Source organism: Monodon monoceros, unplaced genomic scaffold, assembly GCF_005190385.1.
Source record: "Monodon monoceros isolate NGI ecotype Baffin Bay Population unplaced genomic scaffold, NGI_Narwhal_1 Super_Scaffold_7, whole genome shotgun sequence".
NCBI lineage: Eukaryota > Metazoa > Chordata > Mammalia > Artiodactyla > Monodontidae > Monodon > Monodon monoceros.
In genome coordinates this window covers 30,809,388-30,831,355 of record NW_021703784.1, presented here as the reverse complement: position 1 = coordinate 30,831,355, position 21,968 = coordinate 30,809,388, and the positions used below count along the sequence as shown (strand labels likewise).

Sequence of the window (21,968 nt, the reverse complement as noted above, 5' to 3'; positions counted from 1 at the left end):
AATTTCTCAGTTTCTCCAGTGAGGCAGCTTGGGTGGGGGTTGGGAGTGCTGGCTCTGGTACCAGAATGCCTGGGTGAATCTTGACTCACCACTCCCTTGCTCTGGAAACTTGGGCAAAATTACCTAATATCACTATAGCTTACTTTCTTTGTAGAATGAGGATTGTTGTGTGGATTCAGTTATTTAATATATGTAAGCACTTAGCACAGTGCAAGAGACACGACAAGTACTCAAGTGTTAAGTGGTATAATTATTATTATTTTTATTATTATCATCATTATTATTTGACTTGCTCTAAAATACAGTTCTAACATTGCTGGCAATATTGATGACCTTTAAAATCTATATTAGAACTAGACGAGTATGTATCTTTAATCTTAAATTTCTAGTTGACGTCTCATAAAATTGAAAAGAAGATGGCAGAACTTTAGCAATTTTAAATCAGTCAGACATTAATATACTTTATTCTTTCACAGCATGCCCAGAGACAAATTCAGGAAATTCTTACTTGAGCCAGAAAATACTTCAACAGAAAAAGTAATAGCCTCAGCAAGAAAATACTTCAGCAGAAGAAAAAATAGCCTCAGCCAAGATGAAAGTGAAAGCTCAAGAAATTGTCCATCACATGCTGCCTCACATAATTCACAATGTTATTTATAATGGTATCCAAATTAGATAAATTACGTGAACATGTTTTGTAAACATAAATTGGTTATTATATTTTCTTTTGTAAACAAAACATCATTAACAATTTCTGAAACCATGTTAATGAAGTTGGGTGTCTAATAGGCATCTCACATTTAACATATTTGAAACCTAAATCTTATTCTTTCTCCCACCCTCAACCTACTCCTCCCCATTTTAGGAAATGGCAATACACTTTAGGCAGTTGGTTCCAGCTCCAAATCTGAGAGTCACATTTGACACCTTTTTAAAAAATTCCACTCACTTGCCACAACCATGCATCAACACATCTTACTGGCTCAAGTTTAAAATCTGGAAGACTTCTTGCCACCTCTATTACTACCATCCTAGTCCAAGCCGCCATAATCTCTCACCCAGCCTACCATTACAACATTCAATCAAGTCTCGTTTCTAGCCTTATCGACTGTAGCCTAGTTTCTCCATAGCCACTAGAGTGATCCTTTTGAAAGATTAAATTAGATCTTACTCTCCTACTCAAAAGTCTCCAATGGCTTTCCCTCCACTGGAAGCTGGATTTTATATTAATCCCTTGTATACTACATAAGTCTCCACTGCACTAGAAGGATATCCCCCATGCACTGTTCCAATTTCAAGTCCTAGCACACTTCCCCTACCCCAATCTTTTCTAGATACAGTGGTCTTCTTGCTGTTCCTTGAACATATCAAATAAAATTCTGCCCTCAGAGCCTTTTGTATTTAAAGTACCCACTGCTTCTAGATAATATTCTTCATCCAAATATTTGAGTGGCAACCTTCTTTCTTCATTCAGACCTCTGCCCTAATTTCCCTTCCTTGGAGGCCTTCCCTGAGCACCTTATCTAAAATAGAACTGACATCAGTCTCTATCCCTCTATACTACTCCATTTTTCCTCATAGCACTTTTCACTACCTCATATATTCTAGTAGGAAAGAAAAATAAATGTAAGCTTAATGAGCATAGGGACTTTGAAGTTTTGCTCACTACTGTATCCCAGCACCTAGAAAGTGCTTGGCACATAGTAGGTGCTCAATATTTATTTCCTTCATAAAAGAATGAATTATTTTATGGTTTTTGAAGTGTGAAAAGTTAACCATTATATTTAATTCATATGTCTCTTTAACAAAATAGAGAGACTTTAATGTAATACTCTTTTTTATTGCTTAAATCATACTTATCTTTCCTGCCAAGAGAAAAAACTTATAAATGTCTCAAATTATCTTTCTATTATCCAAATATCTAATCTTAAAGCCTTTTTTTTAGAATCAATACAACTTAATAAAGGACTGTACAACTTAAATAAAACATGAAAAACCTGCTTAAAATTTTGAAGAAAGAAATAAATAATTTAAAGGTGAAAAAATAGATCTGTAATTTTTTTAAAAGTTGGTAACATTGTGTTTAAATTTTCTTTTTTCTTGGGTATCATTGTAAAGCAATATTTGAATGAAGAATGATTATAAGAGTAAACATCTGTAAGCAACTAAGAAACCAAGTTATGCTTCTTAATGCTAATACACCATGTGACAAAGCAATAAGGTGACTATGAGTGATGAGATATCAAATTAATAATATAGAAAAAACTAGACTTTCAGGAAGGCTAACCATGCCCAAATACTTCAAACAGTAAGCACAACCTTCTCATTTTTATTTGCACTTTACACTGCCCTACTTTGCTTACTCTCTCTCAAATTGGCCCTGGAGAAACAGACTTGTGATGATAGCAGTGGGAATAGAATCAACTTAAATTCCTGTGACTAGGCCAGTTAAAAATTTGCAAAGATAGCCAATCATCCCAGTATACACATTTAGCCTTTCTTTGTCAAGATTATCTATTCTACCCTCTTGGCATGGTCCTGAAGGGGGCTTATGTGTTTTGTGTTTTAACTCAAAACTGGATTTGTTGTGGCACTTTTGAATCTCAGTCACCAGAACACATTCCAATTTGAGTCATTGTATCCAACTTTGCAAAAACTCTGTTTTAAATAGCTTCAACTGGAAAAGTTTATTATTTGAACTCTAAAAATGAACAAATTGATTCACAAAGACAGAGGCATTTGAATGGTGGGCGAGTGATTTTTATTCTGTTTGTACATTCTGCTTCCAATCTGGGAGTTTTTTCCACACAAAAAGAAAGAAAGAAAAAACAAAAAAACCTGGCTGAAATACAGTCAGAATTTATATGTACTTTTAAAATGAACTCCAAAAAGGAGTTTCAGCCTTTTTTCAAATTTTTACTTGCAAAACCACTAAACCTGGTGGCTAAAATATCCAATTTTCCATAAGAGCTTGAAACAATTTCAATATGATGATCTCTTTTGGCATATCTTCCCAGGAGATTACTGAATTAAATCTGCACTACTTTCCTGGCCGCCGATGATCTATTTCCAGAATCTGGCAGCAAGGCTGGCACCATTAAAAGCCTTTGAAATGCGACGTTATAAGTAGGGAAATGGCAAGGAGGACGACTTGCAGACGGAATGGCAGAAGCGTCAGGGAGTGAGTGAGAGAATGTAGAGAAAGGAAATTTCCACTCCACAAAGCCTTTTAAAAGAGATGGTGTTTGGGGATAGTGATGCTCCAGAAAGACACAACTCAAACCCCACAGCAGGACTCGGTAGTTAAACAACAAATCCTACCCTGAATTATCCCCGAGGCAATCATTTCAGAATCCCCACGGTGGCGTTTGCCTGTATCTGAAGATTCTGCGTCTCACTGTCTTTCATCACTCTCAATACCCTCACGAAAACATCATCATAAAAACGGAGGTAGAACGGAGTCAGGCTCCGAGGAACAAGTCAGCTCCGCATTCCTGCGAAGACTTCCGTCCCTGAGGATGCTAGGGTTCCCGGCCGCCGCCCGCAGTCAGCTCAGAGGGGTGGGGGGGAGTAGGCGGTAGTCCGCTCCTCCTATTGGCTGCCTCTGGCGCCCCGCCCCCACACCCTGGTAGCCGTCGCGAAGGACGCGGCGGCGGTTGGCTGTCAACATGGCGGAGGCGTTGGGGTCGCGGCCGCCACCTCTGCCATTGCCAGGCAAGGTCGCCGCTGCTGCAGCTGCCGGCGCCACCACAGCCAAGAGCGCCACTGTGCGTGAACCAGAGCTGCCGCGGCCAACCTTCCCGCCGCAGTGACGCGGGGCCTGAGAGACGGAGTGCAGGGAGGGGCGGAGGAGGAGGAAGCCGGAGCTGCCATGAGGGAGGCTCTAGGGGCGAGCCGAGAGGCGGCGCTGAGGTGAATGAAGGATGATGACCGGGAGGCCCGGAGCCCGGAGCGCGGTCTCGAGACTGGGCACTGAATCCTCGGACACCCGCGTCAGAGCCTCCCTCAGCCCTCGGTTGAGCGGCGGGCGTCACCGACCTGGCGCTTACCTGTATCCTTCCAGCCGTGGCTGCCGGCGTAGCGATGTTGGAAGCGGGGCCCATCTTTTTTCCCATTAGATTCCCATTATCACAGATGCAAGGTGATAGAAACTAGCTAGTCATCTTAGTGCGGATATTTGATTCAGTAACTGTCGTTGCTCCCCTTAAACCTGAAATACCATTTTATCCTATTCTAGGACCGCTTTCCCGGCCACCTTGTTATCTCACCCCCATTCAACTTTGGTGTAAATTTTTTGTGAGTTTTCAAATAGATCAACCGTGTGTTCTATGGGGATTGTTTTGTCTTCTAGAGTTATGCCATTATGCTCTTTACTTCATATTATCCACACCCTGATTAAGCATGCTGCTTGGAGAAAAGAATTCCACAAATAGGTAAAATGTTTTGCTCTCCTGAAACAGTCCGTTTTAACAGTTAACCTAGCACTTCCCTAATTTATTTACCAGAGCTGCTAAAGCCTAACACAGTTGGTTAATTTGTTTTGTTTTCCATCCTCTGCCCAGGCTGTTGTCAGAGAGACAACAGACAGAAAATTAGAAGCAAAGGACCCGGAGGCTTCGCACTGGATTATCTCTGACCTGTCCCTAAGAATTGGTCTAGCCCACCTTTGAGATTGCTGTTGGTTGCATTGTAGAAAATTGAAAGAGTTTTGTTTTCAAAATATGTAAACCATGTTTATTCCTTCAGAGAATGTTATGATAATTAAAGTGTAACCTTTGTATTCTCAAAGGACTTGGTTGGTAGTGATGGTGCTGTATAATCATCTTCATTCTTGTCAGAGAATGGAGTGTCTTCACTTTTCAAGTTAAACCCCATTTTCTTATCCTTATTGTCTTCCACTTCTGGGATGTTGCACTTTTAAAAGCAAGTCAATCAATTTTCATTTAGTGCCTGCTCTTTAACTAGGTGCTTGGGATACAACTCTAGTGAGGAAGACAGATATGTACAAAGCTTAACTGATGGTAAAATATCCCCCCCTCTGATCATGCTTTCCTCAAGCTTTTAACCCTTCTGTCTTTTCTTTCTTTAGTCAACTTCTCAGAAACCCTAACCGCAATAGCAGCTTCTAATTCTTTTCATCTATTCATTATTAACTCCATTCACTTTAGCTTTTGCCCTTACTACTTCTCAAAACTGTCCTCGCTCAAGAAGTAATCTGAAATAAACTGTATTGCTTTCTATATGGATTTGATTCTGTCCCCTTGACATTGTATTTTCTTGGACCCCGAACTCCTATTACACCGACCCTGATTTATAGCTAAATCAGAAAATAGGAAAGCACTGTAAGTGGCTCATTGACAAAGTGTATCTTTCCATCATTTTCATTAGTGAAATGGTCATAAACTTAATATTTTTAAATTTATGAGGTATGAATATTGATACAACAAAGGAAATATTTGTAAATAAATTCAGCAGTACCTCAAATGAACAAAACCAAATAGACATAATTCCAGAATTATGTTGGTTTCCTATAAAGAAATGTATTACTAAAAATATACTTGAATTATAAATATATAGTTAAAATTAAGAAAGTTGTAGATGATCATTTCAATAGATGCCCAGAGCTTTGATAAAATCCAACAACTTTTGCTAGTATGTGTGTATATATATGCATCTGTATGTATATATAAGTATATATACTTTTTGCTAGTTTATATATATATATATATTTGCTAGTATATATAAAATTAGTATATATATTTAAATTGGGATAGAGGAATTCTTTTGAACGTAATAAAGACTATGACACTAAATCAAGAATATCATTATGTTACTAGTTGGAGAAACACTTAAGCACCTTTTGTATTATTTTGGATGTTCTTAGTATCTGTAATGTTTCATATTGGATACCTGGTACAAAGTAGGTATGCAAATTTATTGAATTAATGACTAAATTTAAAAAATGAACTGCAGACTTTAAATAAGCAAGTGGCTTGGTAAAATTTCTACATGTGATTTCCAAATATGAATTCAATACTCAGAGGCCATCCAGCTTTCTGTTGAAGTTCTCTCACTCAAGTTAGAATTCCCTGACTCTAAAGGCAAGGAACAAAACCTTAAGTTCATCTAATTAAAATTAGCTGAAGTTCTATAATTTCAATTTCTTAAAATAATTCAAATATATATAGAAATAGAATAAAAAAGTGAAGTTCTTTCATGTCCCCTTCACACTATGCCTCTTATTTTCTCATAAATATCTCCAGTCTTTTCCCCTTGCATTTTATCCTAGCCCCCACTTTGCCTCTCTTTATTCCCTACCCAGTTTACACCCTATTCTTAATTATCTACACATATTCTCTCACCAACATCCTTGGTTCTTTGCACTCCTATTCTTCCTCAACCACCCAGTAACTACTACAACCCTATTTCTCTACTCCTTCACTCAACAATAAAAATGCTGTCAGAGAAAAAATCACAAAACCGCTACAGCTTGATGGTTTCCAGCTTCACCAGAACAAGAACAGGGTTCTCTCTTGTTCCTCTTAATTAGTTTCTGTGCCAGATCTTGATCACCTCCCGTCACTCGCAGTAGACTGTCTTACTACAATACTTCATAAGAGAATGGATGCCATGAACTCCCTCAGGTCCCTCCCAACAAACAACACAAACCTTACTCCCATCACCACCCTCAATCCCCTACCCTGTTTTTATTCCAGGCTCACTGATGGGATATCACTTTTACTGTAGAAGGTGAATCCATTCACTTGTGCCCTATTTTCATCACCTCTCTTCTCAGTAACCCTGGATTGTAAATTATCCTCTCTCTCTCTTACAATTTACTTACAACTTTTGTCAAATAGCCTTCTTTCCCTACAGCCTGTAAACATGCTCTGGTCTTAACTATCCTTAAAACTAACAATCAAACCCTTTTAACTGTGTTCTAATATCTCCTGTCTCCTTAGTCAAACCTCTAAAAAATCATAGTCTAAATTCACCATCTCTATCTTGAGTCACATTTTACACTAAATTCCAAAATATGCTTGAACTGATAAAAAGGGTAAATATAAAAATAAGTACAAAATCATAAAGGAAAACTGACAGAAAATAGAACTTCAACACTTTCATAGTTTGAAGGTATAGTAACTTTACCTTTTGAAAAGAAAGAATCAATTTCAAGTGAAAAATATCTCAAAGATAACTCATTAATTTAAAACTTCAGTGTAAGGGGAAATTGTATAATTAAATAAAACAAATTATCTGGGGAAAATACTTGTAGTAACTATGATAGAGGTTAATATTTACACTATTCTATCTCTATTGAATTTACTGAAATTGATTTTTTAAATGACATTCTCAATAGATAAATGTCCAGTGACTCTGAACTAACGATTCACCAAAGAGGAAAATAAAAATTAGTTGCCCAACATGGCAATTATTCTATTTTGCTAATACATACATAATAAAACATGACTTTCCATTCGGTCTTTCTATAAAAAAAGTACTACCTTATGCTCGTGAGGTGTAGAAACTCATGTTCATATATTTCTAATGACATGTAGATTTATAGAACCCTTTTAGAAACCAATTTGTCTGTGAGGCACTAAAAGCTATAAAAATGTGTATACCTTTTGTCCTAGTTTATCTACTGAGAATTTTCTCCAAGGAAGTCATTCAGTAAGCTTTTATTAAGCCATTACCATATTCTAAGCACCATGCCAGGCATTGGAGTTACAGAAATACAGAGGAGACACATATGACGTACCCATGAGGGTGTCAAGTCATCCAGTGAGGGTTAGAAAAAGCTTCACAGGGGAGGAACTTCTTGAGGTGTCCCTGAAAGGATGAGTAGAATTAGCCAGCAAGTGCCAAAAGATAATGGCATGCTACATCATGGCTTGTTCTGTTAATAAGTATCTTAGTATGGCTGAGCATCGGAGACATGCAGGGAAATGTTGAAAAATGAAGTTGAAAAAACAGACCAGATTATAAAATGCTGTGTATTCCAAGAAATTTTTAATGCATCATGAAGGTGATAGGGAGATTTTAGAGAATAGCAAAGAATGAGAAACCCAGTTAGATTTCTGTTTAGCTGGTTTTGTGGAGGTTCAAATGGAGGACGGCAAGTTTAGGAGTACTGTAATAAGATGAGTTAGAAGACTACTGAAGTAGTCCAGGCAAGGGATTTAGAACATCTGAGCCAAGTCTGTGGAGAGGTACAGAGAAGAAGAAAAAGAATCTGGATGGCTCTAATAAACTTGACAAGAATATGGGTTATATGATTCATAGTTATTAGTGATGGTAACATATTTAAAACAACCTAAATGAGCTACAATTAGAAAAAGACTAAATTGGGAGAAGAAGAGATGAGGATGAGGTGGGGTAGATTAGGCTATGCTTTTAAATTATAATCATTATGTATTACGTGCCCGTAGTATTCTTGGGTTTGTTGTTGGTTGGTTATTTTACTGTTAAATATATAAAAATTACCTTCCTTTGAACAAGTATTTAACAGTGATTCTTATGGAAATATCTTACCTTTACAACACAGCTTGTATGAAAAATAAAAGTTTAACCAGCCATCTAATATTTTTTAAATTTGGATACCATACTTTGAAGAGATGCAAAGGCAGCGGTATTTTTTACAACTCAGCAGGCAATATTATACATGTATTATATATAATACGTGTGTATATTATATAGAGTAAGAGACATTTAATTAAATCTAACAATATATAGTTGTCAGAACATTATTACAAATGTTACATTTGTGATTTTCTTTATGTTCCTGTGGTGAGACTTCAAGCATGTTAAACAGAGAACAGAATTATCTCCACATGCATCATAGTCCTGCATATTTCTCACCTGAGCCAAAGCAATGTCTCCCTTTTCTCCCCCGACAATGTTGCTCTTGGGTACCCTGAAAGGAAGTTGCACTTTCCTCCACTGCCATGTTGTGACTTCGTAGTTAGCCATCTTGTTAAAGTCTGACTCCTTCTAATAAAGTACTCTATTAGAAGAGAACAAGCTAAATCTTTAGCTGTTTCTATGCTAACAAAAAAACCCAAAAAACAGGTTGCTTCCCTTTCTGTTTCATTTTTATAAATCCTTCAAAAGAAACTTTAAGTAAAAATATTGTGTGTGAGTGCGTGTATTTGTTTATGGTGAGGTAGTGCAAAATTTTTAATACAGGTAAATTATGAGCAATGGCATAAAAATGGTTAAATAGCAACATAATTGAAAGCTCCCATTAGCAAAGTTTCAAATGACCAAAAAGTTCAAATAGACGTGCTTGTTTTGAAGTATATAAGGTTTTTTTTACTGTGTTGATGCTGAAGCACTGCAGGATCCTAAAATTAACACATTTTGAATTAACAACTTATGTATAGCATAATTTATTATTTAATGTATTTCTTATATTCTGTTTTACCATTAATATTTATGACATATAAAAAAATCTTGATTAAATAGAACTCTTAAAGAGAATTTCATACCTTTATTTTGAGGGGAGAAAATTTAAACACACTATTTATTCTAAAAAGACAAATAGGCATGCCCTGCAATAAATAACTTCAGTACAATCTTGTACGCATCTACATCTAATGATGAGGTACTGAAAATGGTAATTGAATGACCACTTTCTAAAACTTCAAAATCATTAAAAACAGAAAAATACTGTGATAAATTTGGTAAAGGCATTCATTAATGCTAGTTGAAATGTAACTAAATAAGCGCGGACATCAATTAACCATATCAATTCAACTTATTTAAAGAAAGTTTAATTTTATACAGTAAATTTCAAATGAATGGATAATTAGGATAACTAAAATACTCCATATTTGGCAAAATTCTGAGTAAACATTACTGTGTATGGTTTTCCTAATGGTTTGTTTTTTAACTTATGAGTAAATCACTAAGTAAACTATATTCCCAAACTTCCCAGTTATATTGCTATTTGATTTTTAATATTTGAATATGACTTTCATGCTATGGATTAAAGGATCTACTGAAACGTTTAATTCATCGGCTTTCTATTAATGAGATATAACCTTCTTTCATTTTTCTATATACATGCCTAAGATAGTAACTTGTTAATAAGTACTCAAATATCTGTATAATGAATGAAAAGATATGTAGTCTCCTTATCTGGGCTCATGATGTCTAAAAGTAATTAATTTTTTTCCCCAAAGAAAGTAAAATGTATCTTCAGTTCTAATACCAAGCCAAGAGTTTTTTTTATATAAAACATGTGCCGGTCATACACTAACACTGATGTGTACACATACTAATTGTTCCACAAAAAATCATTACATCATTAGTATGAGGCTGTAATTGTACTTATCAGATAGCACTGATACTCATCCAGTAAAGACATAAACCACTGTCCTTAACTTTATGCTACCATTAGAGATTTGAAAATCCATTTTGAGAAAAATTTAGAAGAAGAGCGCCAAATCTTACTACAGCAACAAAAAATATGTCGAAATCAAGCACGTAAATATTTTGTGGAGTCAAACCGGAGAAAAAAGTAAGTAACTGTATTTTATTCAGAAGCATAGAAACTCAAAGTCATAAATTAATCATTTCTCTACTTTGTAGCATTTTATGAACCTAAGTCATGACAGTGTTTTATCTATAAAATTGATCAAGATTTTTGTGGCTTTTACATTTTATTGTTTTTCTGCCACAGCACAAAGATAGTGATGTATCATCTAGTTTACTGACCATGACTGTAGCAGTCTTTTCTTGTCATAGAACTTATTAGTGTCATATTCACTTCTTAAAATGACTATAAAAAGTATTCTTCATTTTTGTAACATTTTATGATACAAGGTTACCAATTAGCATTTAGGCTCTAATAGAACATATTTCATTTTAATTCATTATTCACTTATATATAATTTTTCTATATGTGCTACCCTCATTCATCCAGTCAGAAAAATGGGGAAAATATGAATAATTGTGGAAATATGATAAAAAAAATTTTATAAATGATTGCCATGAAAAAAGATGCTTTCTAATATAAACTGGAAACTAAATAAAGTAAAAATGCAAACCATCCTATCCCTGCTTGACATTTTTCAAGATGTGTTTGAATTATTAGATTTTTTTAATACAGAGTGGTTATGCCATTTTTATTGTTGTTTTTGCTACCTTGTTCATAGTTCTACAATAGGTGAATAGTAGAAAAGCCCTAGAATTTATTACTACATCATTGGGCATATGTTGCAAATCCCATTTGGGGAATACAAAATTGTTTATCTGTAATTTTTTTCTGGTGCTGAATTATCTTTAGACTAACTCTATATTGCCTGGCGTAGTTGAAAGTATTTAATGAAGCTTGTTTTTGTTTTTGTTTTGTATTTGTGTATTTCTGTTTTTCTCCTACCTTTCAGCTCCTGAAGCTTATAAGAGGCACATGATAGGAGTTCAATAAAAATGAATAATCATATGTTGAAAGGGTCATGGGCTTTGGAATCAGAGATCTAGGTTTAAATCCTAGCTCCATGAGTTAGAGCAAGTTATTTAATCTCTTTGAGCTTCAGTTTCTTATTTATGATTGGAATTAATACAATATTTTTCAAGGAATTGTTACATAGAGCAAAAAAGGTAATATTAGAGATGAATAGTTGAGAACGCATGTAGAAGTATTTGTCACATAGTGCTCTTCATTAAGCTTATTTTATTGATTAATAAATTAATATTTGTCAGTTGTATATTTTCTAATAATTGTCTTGCTGTATGAAATAGCAGGCTTTACATATGGAATTTGATTCATAAAGTTCCAACCTGTCTTCTCTCATCAAACACCCATAAGAATTCTGATGTAGAAAATATAGAAGAAAATTTTTGGTTTAAAATTCTAAGAGGCAGAACATTTTCCAATACAATTTGATTATATTTTATTTTTCTGTCACCCTACAGAGGTGTAAAAAAAAAAAACCCTTTTTGTTTTTGTAAAGCCACATAAAAATTTATTTTAAAACACTAATCTTTTGTTTCTATATTTCACCTTTTAAAAGGGGACCAAATTATTTGTACACTTCTGAATTTCAGAATATGTCTATCATTATGGATTTTTTGGCCTATCTATCTATGCTTATCATCTAAGTTTATGCTGTCTATTCATATTATGGTCATAGAATTTAGAAAAAAATATTTTTCCTACAAGTAGAGATATTCTCCTAACACTGTTTTTTCCTACAAAAAGAGACAAATTTATACTTTGACATTGTCAGTACTGTTTCCCCAATAGTACTCAAAAGATGTTCATAGCACCAAGTGCTCTTTGTTTACTTGCATTAATCACTTAAAATCACACACATTTTAATTTTCTTGTTATGTATTATTTTTTGCATTTCTGTTGCCAGTATTTTTCTTGTATGTTTTTATCACATTCTTAAGTTTTCCATTCTGTCCCTCAGTGTCCATACAGTGGAGTCCCCTTTGTTTCCCTCCAAGTCCTCCTCCTTTCATCACTAGGTACTGCTACAAGAGATACAGGTTACCTTTTAGACCTAATGCACAACGGGCATCTGAGACTTCCCTTTATTGGTCTCAGGAACTGGAGCCACAGTTTCTTGCCTCATAGCATCCCTTTTTTTGTTTTGTTTTATAACATTAGATTGCTGGATCACATCCTCAGGTAACTTTCTAGTAGGCTGCTTTGTGGACCAAGTAATTTTAATATATGCACACATAAAGAAAATTAAATTATTTCCTACATTGTTTTTAATTTTCAAGTTTAGAACTATCTTTTGATAAATTAGTGAATAAGCATTTATTCATTAGCAAGCATAGCTAATTGAGTACCAATTATTAAACATCATATTGGGAGAAAAAAATAATTTTGGTTAACCTATTTTATCACTAAACATTAGAAATGTCAATAATCTAATTTAACATGACTTCATGAGGAAAATAAATTGAAATAAATTTTAAGAAGTAAAGAACTCAAAAGGAACCTTCAGATAGTTTTAAAACAATATAATATAAGCATGTAGGCTTAAAAGTTCAGATGATCAGACTATATAACTAACTGGCAGAATAAGAAAGAAACTGACAGAATGGGGAAAACTGCCCAAATAAAGAGAAGAGGAAACACTACCAAGTGGTGAGAGACAAACACTTAGGAAGAATCACTAAAATCTATAATTAAAAAAGATTCCTTACATATCCTATATGCAGAAAAAAAAATTACCTAGAGAATCACAGAATGAATTACTTGGTGAACATGAAGTATGGGGTAGCTGCATTATCTATTCGTGAGAATGATGGAGTTTGGAGTTCCCCATGAAGCAGGAAAAATGTACCTTAGAATAAATAAGAAGGAATTATACTTTAAGCAATAAGTCATATTAATCAAACCTGTATATATAGAAGTTTGGTATAAGCTAAAAAATATAAACAGATTCAAATAAATCCAGGTATCAGTGGGTTTAAATATCCATGGGTATATTATCCATAATATATTCATAATGTATTAAAGGAAAATTAAAGGAATTTAGTATATTTAGAAGTTATCTTTGACCATTTAAAATGTCATACAGGACAGCATTTATTCATTCAACTAACATTTACTGAGTTTCATATACTAGAGGATAAAAATAAAATGCATGATTCTTGCCCTCAATTTACTAATAGTGAAGTAATAAAGGATGGCAATGCTATGCAATAAATACTATGATTGAGTCACCTACAAGGTGCTGTAGAAGTACATCTCATATACTGCAGGACAAGGAAGAACTCCTGGAAGAGTAAAGTCTTATTAGATAACCAGGAGTTAGGGTACTTGAGAGATAAAGGAGAACAATAGGTGAAAAAGCTTAATGTTATGAAATAAAAGACAAAAGTTTTATGTGATTTAGGCACAGGAAAATGTGGAAGGGTATCAGGAAAGGAAGTTATAGAGATGATAGGAGTCATTTCATAAAATAACTTTTGTGTCAATCTGAAGAAATTAAACCCTATCCTTAGGACTCTGAGAGGTTGTTGAAAGAGTGAAATCATAAAAGTATCATGATTATGTTTATATTTTATCTCATTGTAGCAGAGGGGTAGAGGATGAATTGAAAGCACAGGCTGGAGGCAAAGAAGACAGGTAGAAAGCTGTTATAGTGATCTAAGCCAGAGAAGGTATGAAGGTAGAGTATGAAGGTAGAGTCGGGATTGAGTAGGTAGGGTCAATAGGAGTCAAAGGTCAGTTATGTGTGGTGCATGAAGAGCATTGTCAGAAATGGAATACTTATCAGTTATGCAAATGTTATTGACATTATTAATATAAATCCTCCTAAATTGCAATGCATATTTCTGTAATCTTTTATACAAATTATGATAAATGCAGTTTGATCTATTCTTTATGCCTTAGAATCATTATTATGGGCATCAAATATTCTATTCTGTTATATTACTGTATTGTCCTTGAGCTATTAAGCTTTATTTAGTTTACAGTACTAGCCTCAACTGGTAAGCTTGGTGAATTTTTTTTAATTTAATTTTTATTGAAGCATAACTGTTTTACAATGTTGTTATTAGTTTCTACTGTACAGCAAAGTGAATCAGCTATATGTATACATATATCTCCTCTTTTTGGATTTCCTTCCCATTTAGGTCACCACAGAGCAAGCATTTAGTAGAGTTCTCTGTGCTATACAGTAGGTTCTTATTAGTTATCTATTTTATATGTAGTATCAATACTGTATATAATCAATCCCAATCTCCCAATTCATCGCCCCCCCCCCGCTTTCCACCTTGGTATCCATACGTTTGTTCTCTACATCTGTGTCTCTATTTCTGCTTTGTAAATAAGATCATCTATACCAGTTTTCTAGATTCCACATATATGCGTTAATATACGATATTTTTTTTCTCTCTTTCTGACTTACTTCACTGTGTATGACTCTCTAGGTCCATCCACAATTCTACAACCGACCCAATTTCATTCTTTTTTATGGCTGAGTAATATCCCGTTGTATATATGTACCAGATCTTCTTTAACCAGTCCTCTGTTGATGGACATTTAACTTGCTTCCATATCCTGGCTATTGTAAATAGTGCAGCAATGAACATTGGGGCACATGTGTCTTTTTAAATTATGTTTTTCTCTGGGTATATGCCCAGTAGTGGGATCACTGGGTCATATGGTAGCTCTGTTTTTAGTTTTTTAAGGAACCTCCATACTGTTCTCCATAGTGGCTGTACCAATCTACATTCCCAACAACAGTGTAACAGGATTCCCTTTTCTCTACACCCTCTTCAGCATTTATTATTTGTAGATTTTTTTGATGATGGCCATTCTGACTGATGAGAAGTGATACCTCAGTGTACTTGTGATTTGCATTTCTCTCATAATTAGTGATGTTGAGCATCTTTTCATGTGTTTGTTGGCCATCAGTATGTCTTCTTTGGAGAAATGTCTGTATAGGTCTTCCGCCCATTTTTTGATTGGGTTGTTGTTTTCTGGGTTTTTTTTTTTTGACATTGAGCTGCATGAACTATTTGTGTATATTGGAGATTAATACCTTGTCAGTTGCTTCGTTTGCAAATATTTTCTCCCATTCTGAGGGTTGTCTTTTCATCTTGTTTATGGTTTCCTTTGCTGTGCAAAAGCTAATAAGTTTAATTAGATCCCATTTGTTTATTTTTGTTTTTATTTTCATTACTCTAGGAGGTGGGTCAAAAAAGATCTTGCTGCAATTTATGTCAAAGAGTGTTTGCCTATGTTTTCCTCTAAGACTTTTATAGTGTCCAGCCTTACATTTAGGTCTTTAGCCCATTTTGAGTTTATTTTTGTGTATGGTGTTAGGGAGTGTTCTAATTTCATTCTTTTACATGTAGTCGTCCAGTTTTCCCAGCACCACTTATAGAAGAGAGCATCTTTTCTCCATTGTATATTCTTGCCTCCTTTATCAGAGATTAGGTGACCATAGGTGCCTGGGTTTATCTCTGGGCTTTCCATCCTGTTCCCTTGATCTATATTTCTGTTTTTGTGCGAGTACCATACTGTTTTAATGACTTAGTAGTATAGTCTGAAGTCCGGGAGCCTGATTCCTCCAGCTCTGTTTTTCTTTTTCAAGATTGTTTGGGCTATTCGGGGTCTTTTGTATTTCCATACAAATTGTAAATTTTTTTATTCTAATTCTTTATAAAATGCCATTGGTAATTTGATAGGGATTACAGTGAATCTGTAGATTGCTTTGGGTAGTATAGTCATTTTCACAATATTGATTCTTCCAGTCCAGGAACATGGTATATCTCTCCATCTGTTTGTGTCGTCTTTGATTTCTTTCATCAGTATCTCATAGCTTTCTGATTACAGGTCTTTTGCCTCCTAGGTAGGTTTATCCCAAATATTTTACTCTTTTTGTTGCAATGGTAAATAGGATAGTTTTCTTAATTTCTCTTTCTGAGTTTTTGTTATTAGTGTATAGGAATGCAAGAGATTTCTGTGTATTAATTTTGTATCCTGCAACTTTACCGAATTCATTGATTAGCTCTAGTAGTTTTCAGGCGGCATCTTTAGGATTTTCTATGCAAAGTATCATGTCATCTGCAGACAGTGACAGTTTTACTTCTTTCCAATTTGGAATCCTTTTATATCTTTTCCTTCTCTGATTGTTGTGGCTAGGACTTCCAAAACAATGTTGAATGAAAGTGGTGAGAGTGGTCATCCTTGCCTTGTTCCTGAACTTAGGGAAAATGCTTTCAGTTTTTTACCATTGAGAATGATGTTTGCTGTGGGTTTGTCATATATGGCCTTTATTATGTTGAGGCTGGTTCCCTCTATGCCCATTTTCTGGAGAGTTTTTTAATCATAAATGGGTGTTGAATTTTGTCAAAAGCTTTTTCTGCATCTATTGAGATGATCATATGGCTTTTATTTCTCTATTTGTTAATATGGTGTATCACATTGATTGATTTGCATATATTGAAGGATCCTTGCATCCCAGGGATAAATCCCACTTGATCAGGGTGTATGATCCTTTTAATGTATTGTTGGATTCTGCTTGCTAGTATTTTGTTGAGGATTTTTGCTTCTATTTTTATCAGTGATATTGGCCTGTAATTTTCTTTTTTGTGATATCTTTGTCACCTTTGGGTATCAGGGTGATGGTGGCCTCATAGAATGAGGTTGGGGGTGGTCCTCCACCTGCAATTTTTTGGAAGAGTTTGAGAAGGATAGCTGTTAGCTCTTCTCTAAATGTTTGATAGAATTCACCTGTGAAGCCATCTGGTCCTGGACTTTTGTCTGTTGGAAGATTTTAATCACAGTTTCAATTTCATTACTTGTGATTGGTCTGTTTATAGTTTCTATTTCTTCCTGGTTCAGTCTCAGAAGGTTGTGCTTTTCTAAGAATTTGTCCATTTCTTCCACATTGTCCATTTTATTGGCATATAGTTGCTTGTAGTAATCTCTCATGATCCTCTGTATTTCTGCACTGTCAGTTGTTACTTCTCCTTTTTCATTTCTAATTCTGTTGATTTGAGTCTGCTGCCTTTTTTTCTTGATGAGTTTGGCTAAAGGTTTATCAGTTTTGTTTATCATCTCAAAGAACCAGCTTTTAGTTTCATTGATCTTTGCTATTGTTTTCTTTGTTTCTATTTCATTTATTTCTGCTCTGATCTTTATGATTTCTTTCCTTCTACTAACTTTGGGTTTTGTTTGTTCTTCTTTCTCTAGTTGTTTCAAGTGTAATGTTAGGTTGTTTATTTGAGATTTTTTTTTGTTGCTTGAGGTTAGGATTGTATTGCTACAAGCTTCCCTCTCAGAACTGCTTTTGCTGAGTCCCATGGCATTTGGGTCATCATCTTTTTGTTGTCATTTGTTTATAGGTATTTTTTTATTTTCTCTTTGATTTCTTCAGTGATCCATTGGTTATTTAGTAGCATATTGTTTAGCCTCCATGTGTTTGTGATTTTTATAGTTTATTTTCTGTAATTGATTTCTAACCTCATTGCATTGTGGTCAGAAAAGATGCTTGATATGATTTCGATTTTCTTCAATTTACCAAGGCTTGATTTGTGACCCAAGATGTGACCTATCCTGGAGGATGATCCATGTGCACTTGAGAAGAAAGTGTATCTGCTGCTTTCGGATGGAATGTCTTATAGATATCAATTAAGTCTATCTGGTCTAATGTGTGATTTAAGGCTTGTGTTTCCTTATTAATTTTCTGTTTGGATGATCTCTCCATTGGTGTGAGTAGAGTGTTAACGTCTCCCACTATTATTGTATTACTGTCAATTGCTTTTATGGCTGTTAGCATTTGCCTTATGTATTGAAGTGCTCCTATGTGGGTGTATAAATATTTACAATTGTTATATCTTCTTCTTGGATTGATCCCTTTATTCTTATGTAGTGTCCTTCCTTGTCTCTTATAACAGTCTTTATTTTAAAGTCTATTTTTTCTGATGTGAGTATTGCTACTCCAGCTTTCTTTTTTTTTTTTTTTTCTGGTACGCGGGCCTCTCACTGCCGTGGCCTCTCCCGTTGCCGAGCACAGGCTCCAGACACGCTGGCCCAGCGGCCATGGCTCACGGGCCCAGCCATTCCGCAGCACGCGGGATCCTCCCGGACCGGGGCACGAACCCGCGCCCCCTGCATCGGCAGGCGGACTCCCAACCACTGCGCCACCAGGGAAGCCCTCCAGCTTTCTTTTGATTTCCATTTGCATAGAATATCTTTTTCCTTCCCCTCACTTTCAGCCTGTATGTTTGCCTAGGTCTGAAATGCATCTCTTATAGACAGCATATATATGGATGTTGTTTTTGTATTTATTCAGCCAGTCTGTGTCTTTTGGTTGGAGCATTTAATCCATTTACATTTAAGGTAACTATCGATATATATGTTCCTATTACGATTTTCTTTATTGTTTTGTTTTTGTTTTTGTAGGTGTTTTTCTTCTCCTGTGTTTCCTGCCTAGAGAAGTTTCTTTAGCATGTGTTGTAAAGCTGTTTGGTGGTTCTGAATTCTCTTAGCTTTTGCTTGTCTATAAAGCTTTTGATGTCTCTAGAATCTGAATGAGAATGTTACTGGGTACAGTGTTCTTGGCTGTAGGTTTTTCCTTTTCATCACTTTAAATATATCCTGCCATTGCCTTCTGGCCTGTAGAGTTTCTGCTGAAAAATCAGCTGATAACCTTATGGGGATTCCCTTGTATGTTATTTTTGCTTTTCCTTTGCTGCTTTTAATTTTTTTCTTTGTATTTAATTTTTGTTAGTTTGATTAATATGTGTCTTGGTGTTTGGGTTTATCCTGTATGGGACTCTCTGGGCTTCTTGGACTTGGGTGGCTATTTCCTTTCCCATGTTTGGGAAGTTTTCCACTTTAATCTCTTCAAATATTTTCTCAGACCCTTTCTCTTTCTCTTCTTCTTCTGGGACCCCTGTAATTTGAATATTGGTGGGGTTAATGTTGTCCCAGAGGTCTCTGAGACTGATCTTATTTCTTTTCATCCTTTTTTTTCTTTATTCTGTTCTGTGGCATTTATTTCCACTATTCTATATTCCAGTTCACTTATCCATTCTTCTGCCTCAGTTATTCTGCTATTGATTTCTTCTTGTGTATTTTTCATTTAAGTTATTGTGTTGTTCTTCACTGTTTGTTTGTTCTTTAGTTCTTCTAGGTCCTTGTTAAACATTTCTTGTATGTTCTCGATCCATGCCTGCATTCTATTTCTGAGATCTTGAATCATCTTAACTATCATTACTCTGAATTCTTTTTCAGGTAAATTGCCTATTTCCTCTTCATTTATTTAGTCTTGTGGATTTTTACCTTGCTTCTTCATCCAAAACCTATTTCTCTGTCATCTCATTTTATCTAATTTACTGTATTTGTGGTCTCCTTTCCACAGGCTGCAGTGTTGTAGTTCCTCTTGTTTCTGGTGTCTGCCCCCTGGTGGGTGAAGTTGGTCCAGGGGCTTTCGTAGGTTTCCTGTTGGAAGGGACTGGTGCCTGAACTGGTAGCTGGAGCTGAGTCTTGTCCCTCTGATCGGCAGGGCCTCATCAGGTAGTGTGTTTTGTGGTGTCTGTGAGTTTAGTACAACTTTAGGCAGCCTGTCTGCTAATGGATGGGGCTGTGTTATTGTCTTGCTGGTTGTTTGGTGTGGGGTGTCCAACACTGGTGCCTGCAGGCAGTTGGGTGGAGCCAGGTCTTGCTGTCGAGATGGAGACCTCCAGGAGAGCTCACATCGTTTAATATTCCCTGGGGCCGGAAATTCTCTGGCATTCCAGCATCTCGGACTTGGTGCTCTTACCCGTGAGTCTCAGGCCTGACCCCTCGTTAGGGAACCATGGCCCTGCAAGCTGTGTGGCACAGCCAAGAAAAAGAAAAGAAGACCAACAAAACCCAAGACAAATGATAAAAACAAAATGAAAGAAACAAGGAAAGAAAGAAAAGAAAACCAAAAAAAGAAAACAAAAATCCAGAGAACAACCTAACACACAAAAGAACCCAAAAACAAACAATAAAAACAAAACTAACAATAAAAACAAAACTAACAAAAACCAAGAACAGAACAAAAACAGAAAGCAAGCTGAAAAAAGAAAACATTAAACAAAAATGATAAAAACAAAACAAGAAAAATCACAAAACAAAAAAGTAAAAATTTTTAATTTAAAAATATATTTTGAAAATTTTTAAATTAAAGCAAAAAAAGAAATAAGTAAAGAAAAAGTAAGTAACAAATAAAATATAATTAAAAAACAGAAAACAACAACAGAACAAAATGAAACAAAAAGGAAAAAGAGAGAAAAAATAATACTAGTAATAATATTTTCCTGAGTCCTTCACTGTCAGTGTCCTTGCCCCCCACTGACAGCAAGCCACAGTCAACCCCCACCTCCCCAGGAGGCCCTCCTGTACCTCTAGGTAGGTCTCTGGACCTGCCATGGGCACTGTGGGGGCAGCTCAGACTCTGACCTGGCCCAACTCCCACATGCACTTGCCCCCAAAGTCCACAGCTGCCAAAGTTAGACCGGTCTAAGTTGTGGGAGTACTCAGTGTCCATTCAGATATTCCACAGGTGCAGGGTTTACCAAGAAAATCACTGGGATTTAATCTGTGGCTTGTGCAGCTGCACAGAGAGATTTCCGTTCCTCTTCCTGGGGCTCAGTTTTGGTTTTGGCCCCACCTCTGCATGTGGGCCACCCTCAGGTTTCTGTTCGCCATCCAGGTGAGAGAGAGGCAAGAGCAGTGGCCAATTGGGTCCCTCAGTCTGATTGGGGCACTTATTCGTTCAGGCCAGGGAGGGAGAAGGAGGCCACAACTGTGGCACATGCAAAGTGCTTGTGGCAGAGACCAGCAGGAAGATGCAACAGACTGGGACGTGTCTGGTGGGAGTCCCTCCCAGTACCCATGGAGGCAGCGGTCAGCAGGTGGGGAAGGGTTTTGCAATGGTGACCCTGCCCCTTGTGCAACACTCAACAATGGCACCTTGTTTCCAAGGCAGACCATGCTTCCTCTAGCAGCATTTCCAGCCATGGAGCCCCTCACTCCCGTCTCCTCAAGTTGTCTCTGCACAGCCAACAGCAGTCCTCTCCCCACATCCACTCTTCTAACACCACACTTTAGCACTCAGCTCCCGCCAGCATTGGCGGCTTCCTGTCTCAGTCTGGGGTGCCCAGGGCTGATTCTGGATGAGGCTTTGGCATGGGCATCGTGAACAGGCCCCATGTGCACTCAAAGGAGGCTTTGGCAGTGGTGGAGCTCAGGACTCTGGAGCCTGTGCACCAAAGAGACCTTGGCTTGAGGAGCGGGTGGGCCTGCTCAGACGGGTGCCCCTCCCAGTGCCCACAGAGGCAGGGGGCTGGTAGGTGGGGAAGGGAGTTGCAGTGGCGGCCCCACCCCTTGCATGCCACTCAACAATGGCAACTTGTTTCTATAGTGCTCCAGGATTCTTCAGAAAACTTTCCAGGTTGTGAAGCTCCTTACTCCTGTCCCTTCAGGCTGTCTCTTCACAGCCAGCAGCTGT

General features: G+C 36.4%; 1 protein-coding gene across 1 annotated transcript in view; it reads left to right on the top strand.

Annotated features, from left to right (window-relative positions):
• The first annotated feature begins 3,658 nt into the window (after positions 1 to 3,658).
• CEP126 (centrosomal protein 126) overlaps positions 3,659 to 21,968 on the top strand; it is a 92,362-nt gene continuing 74,052 nt past the window's right edge. The window contains exons 1-2 of the mRNA XM_029209344.1: positions 3,659 to 4,051; positions 10,406 to 10,525. Of these exons, the coding sequence (XP_029065177.1) occupies positions 3,924 to 4,051; positions 10,406 to 10,525 (248 nt within the window). The 5' untranslated portion in view covers positions 3,659 to 3,923. The remainder of the gene's footprint in view (positions 4,052 to 10,405; positions 10,526 to 21,968) is intronic.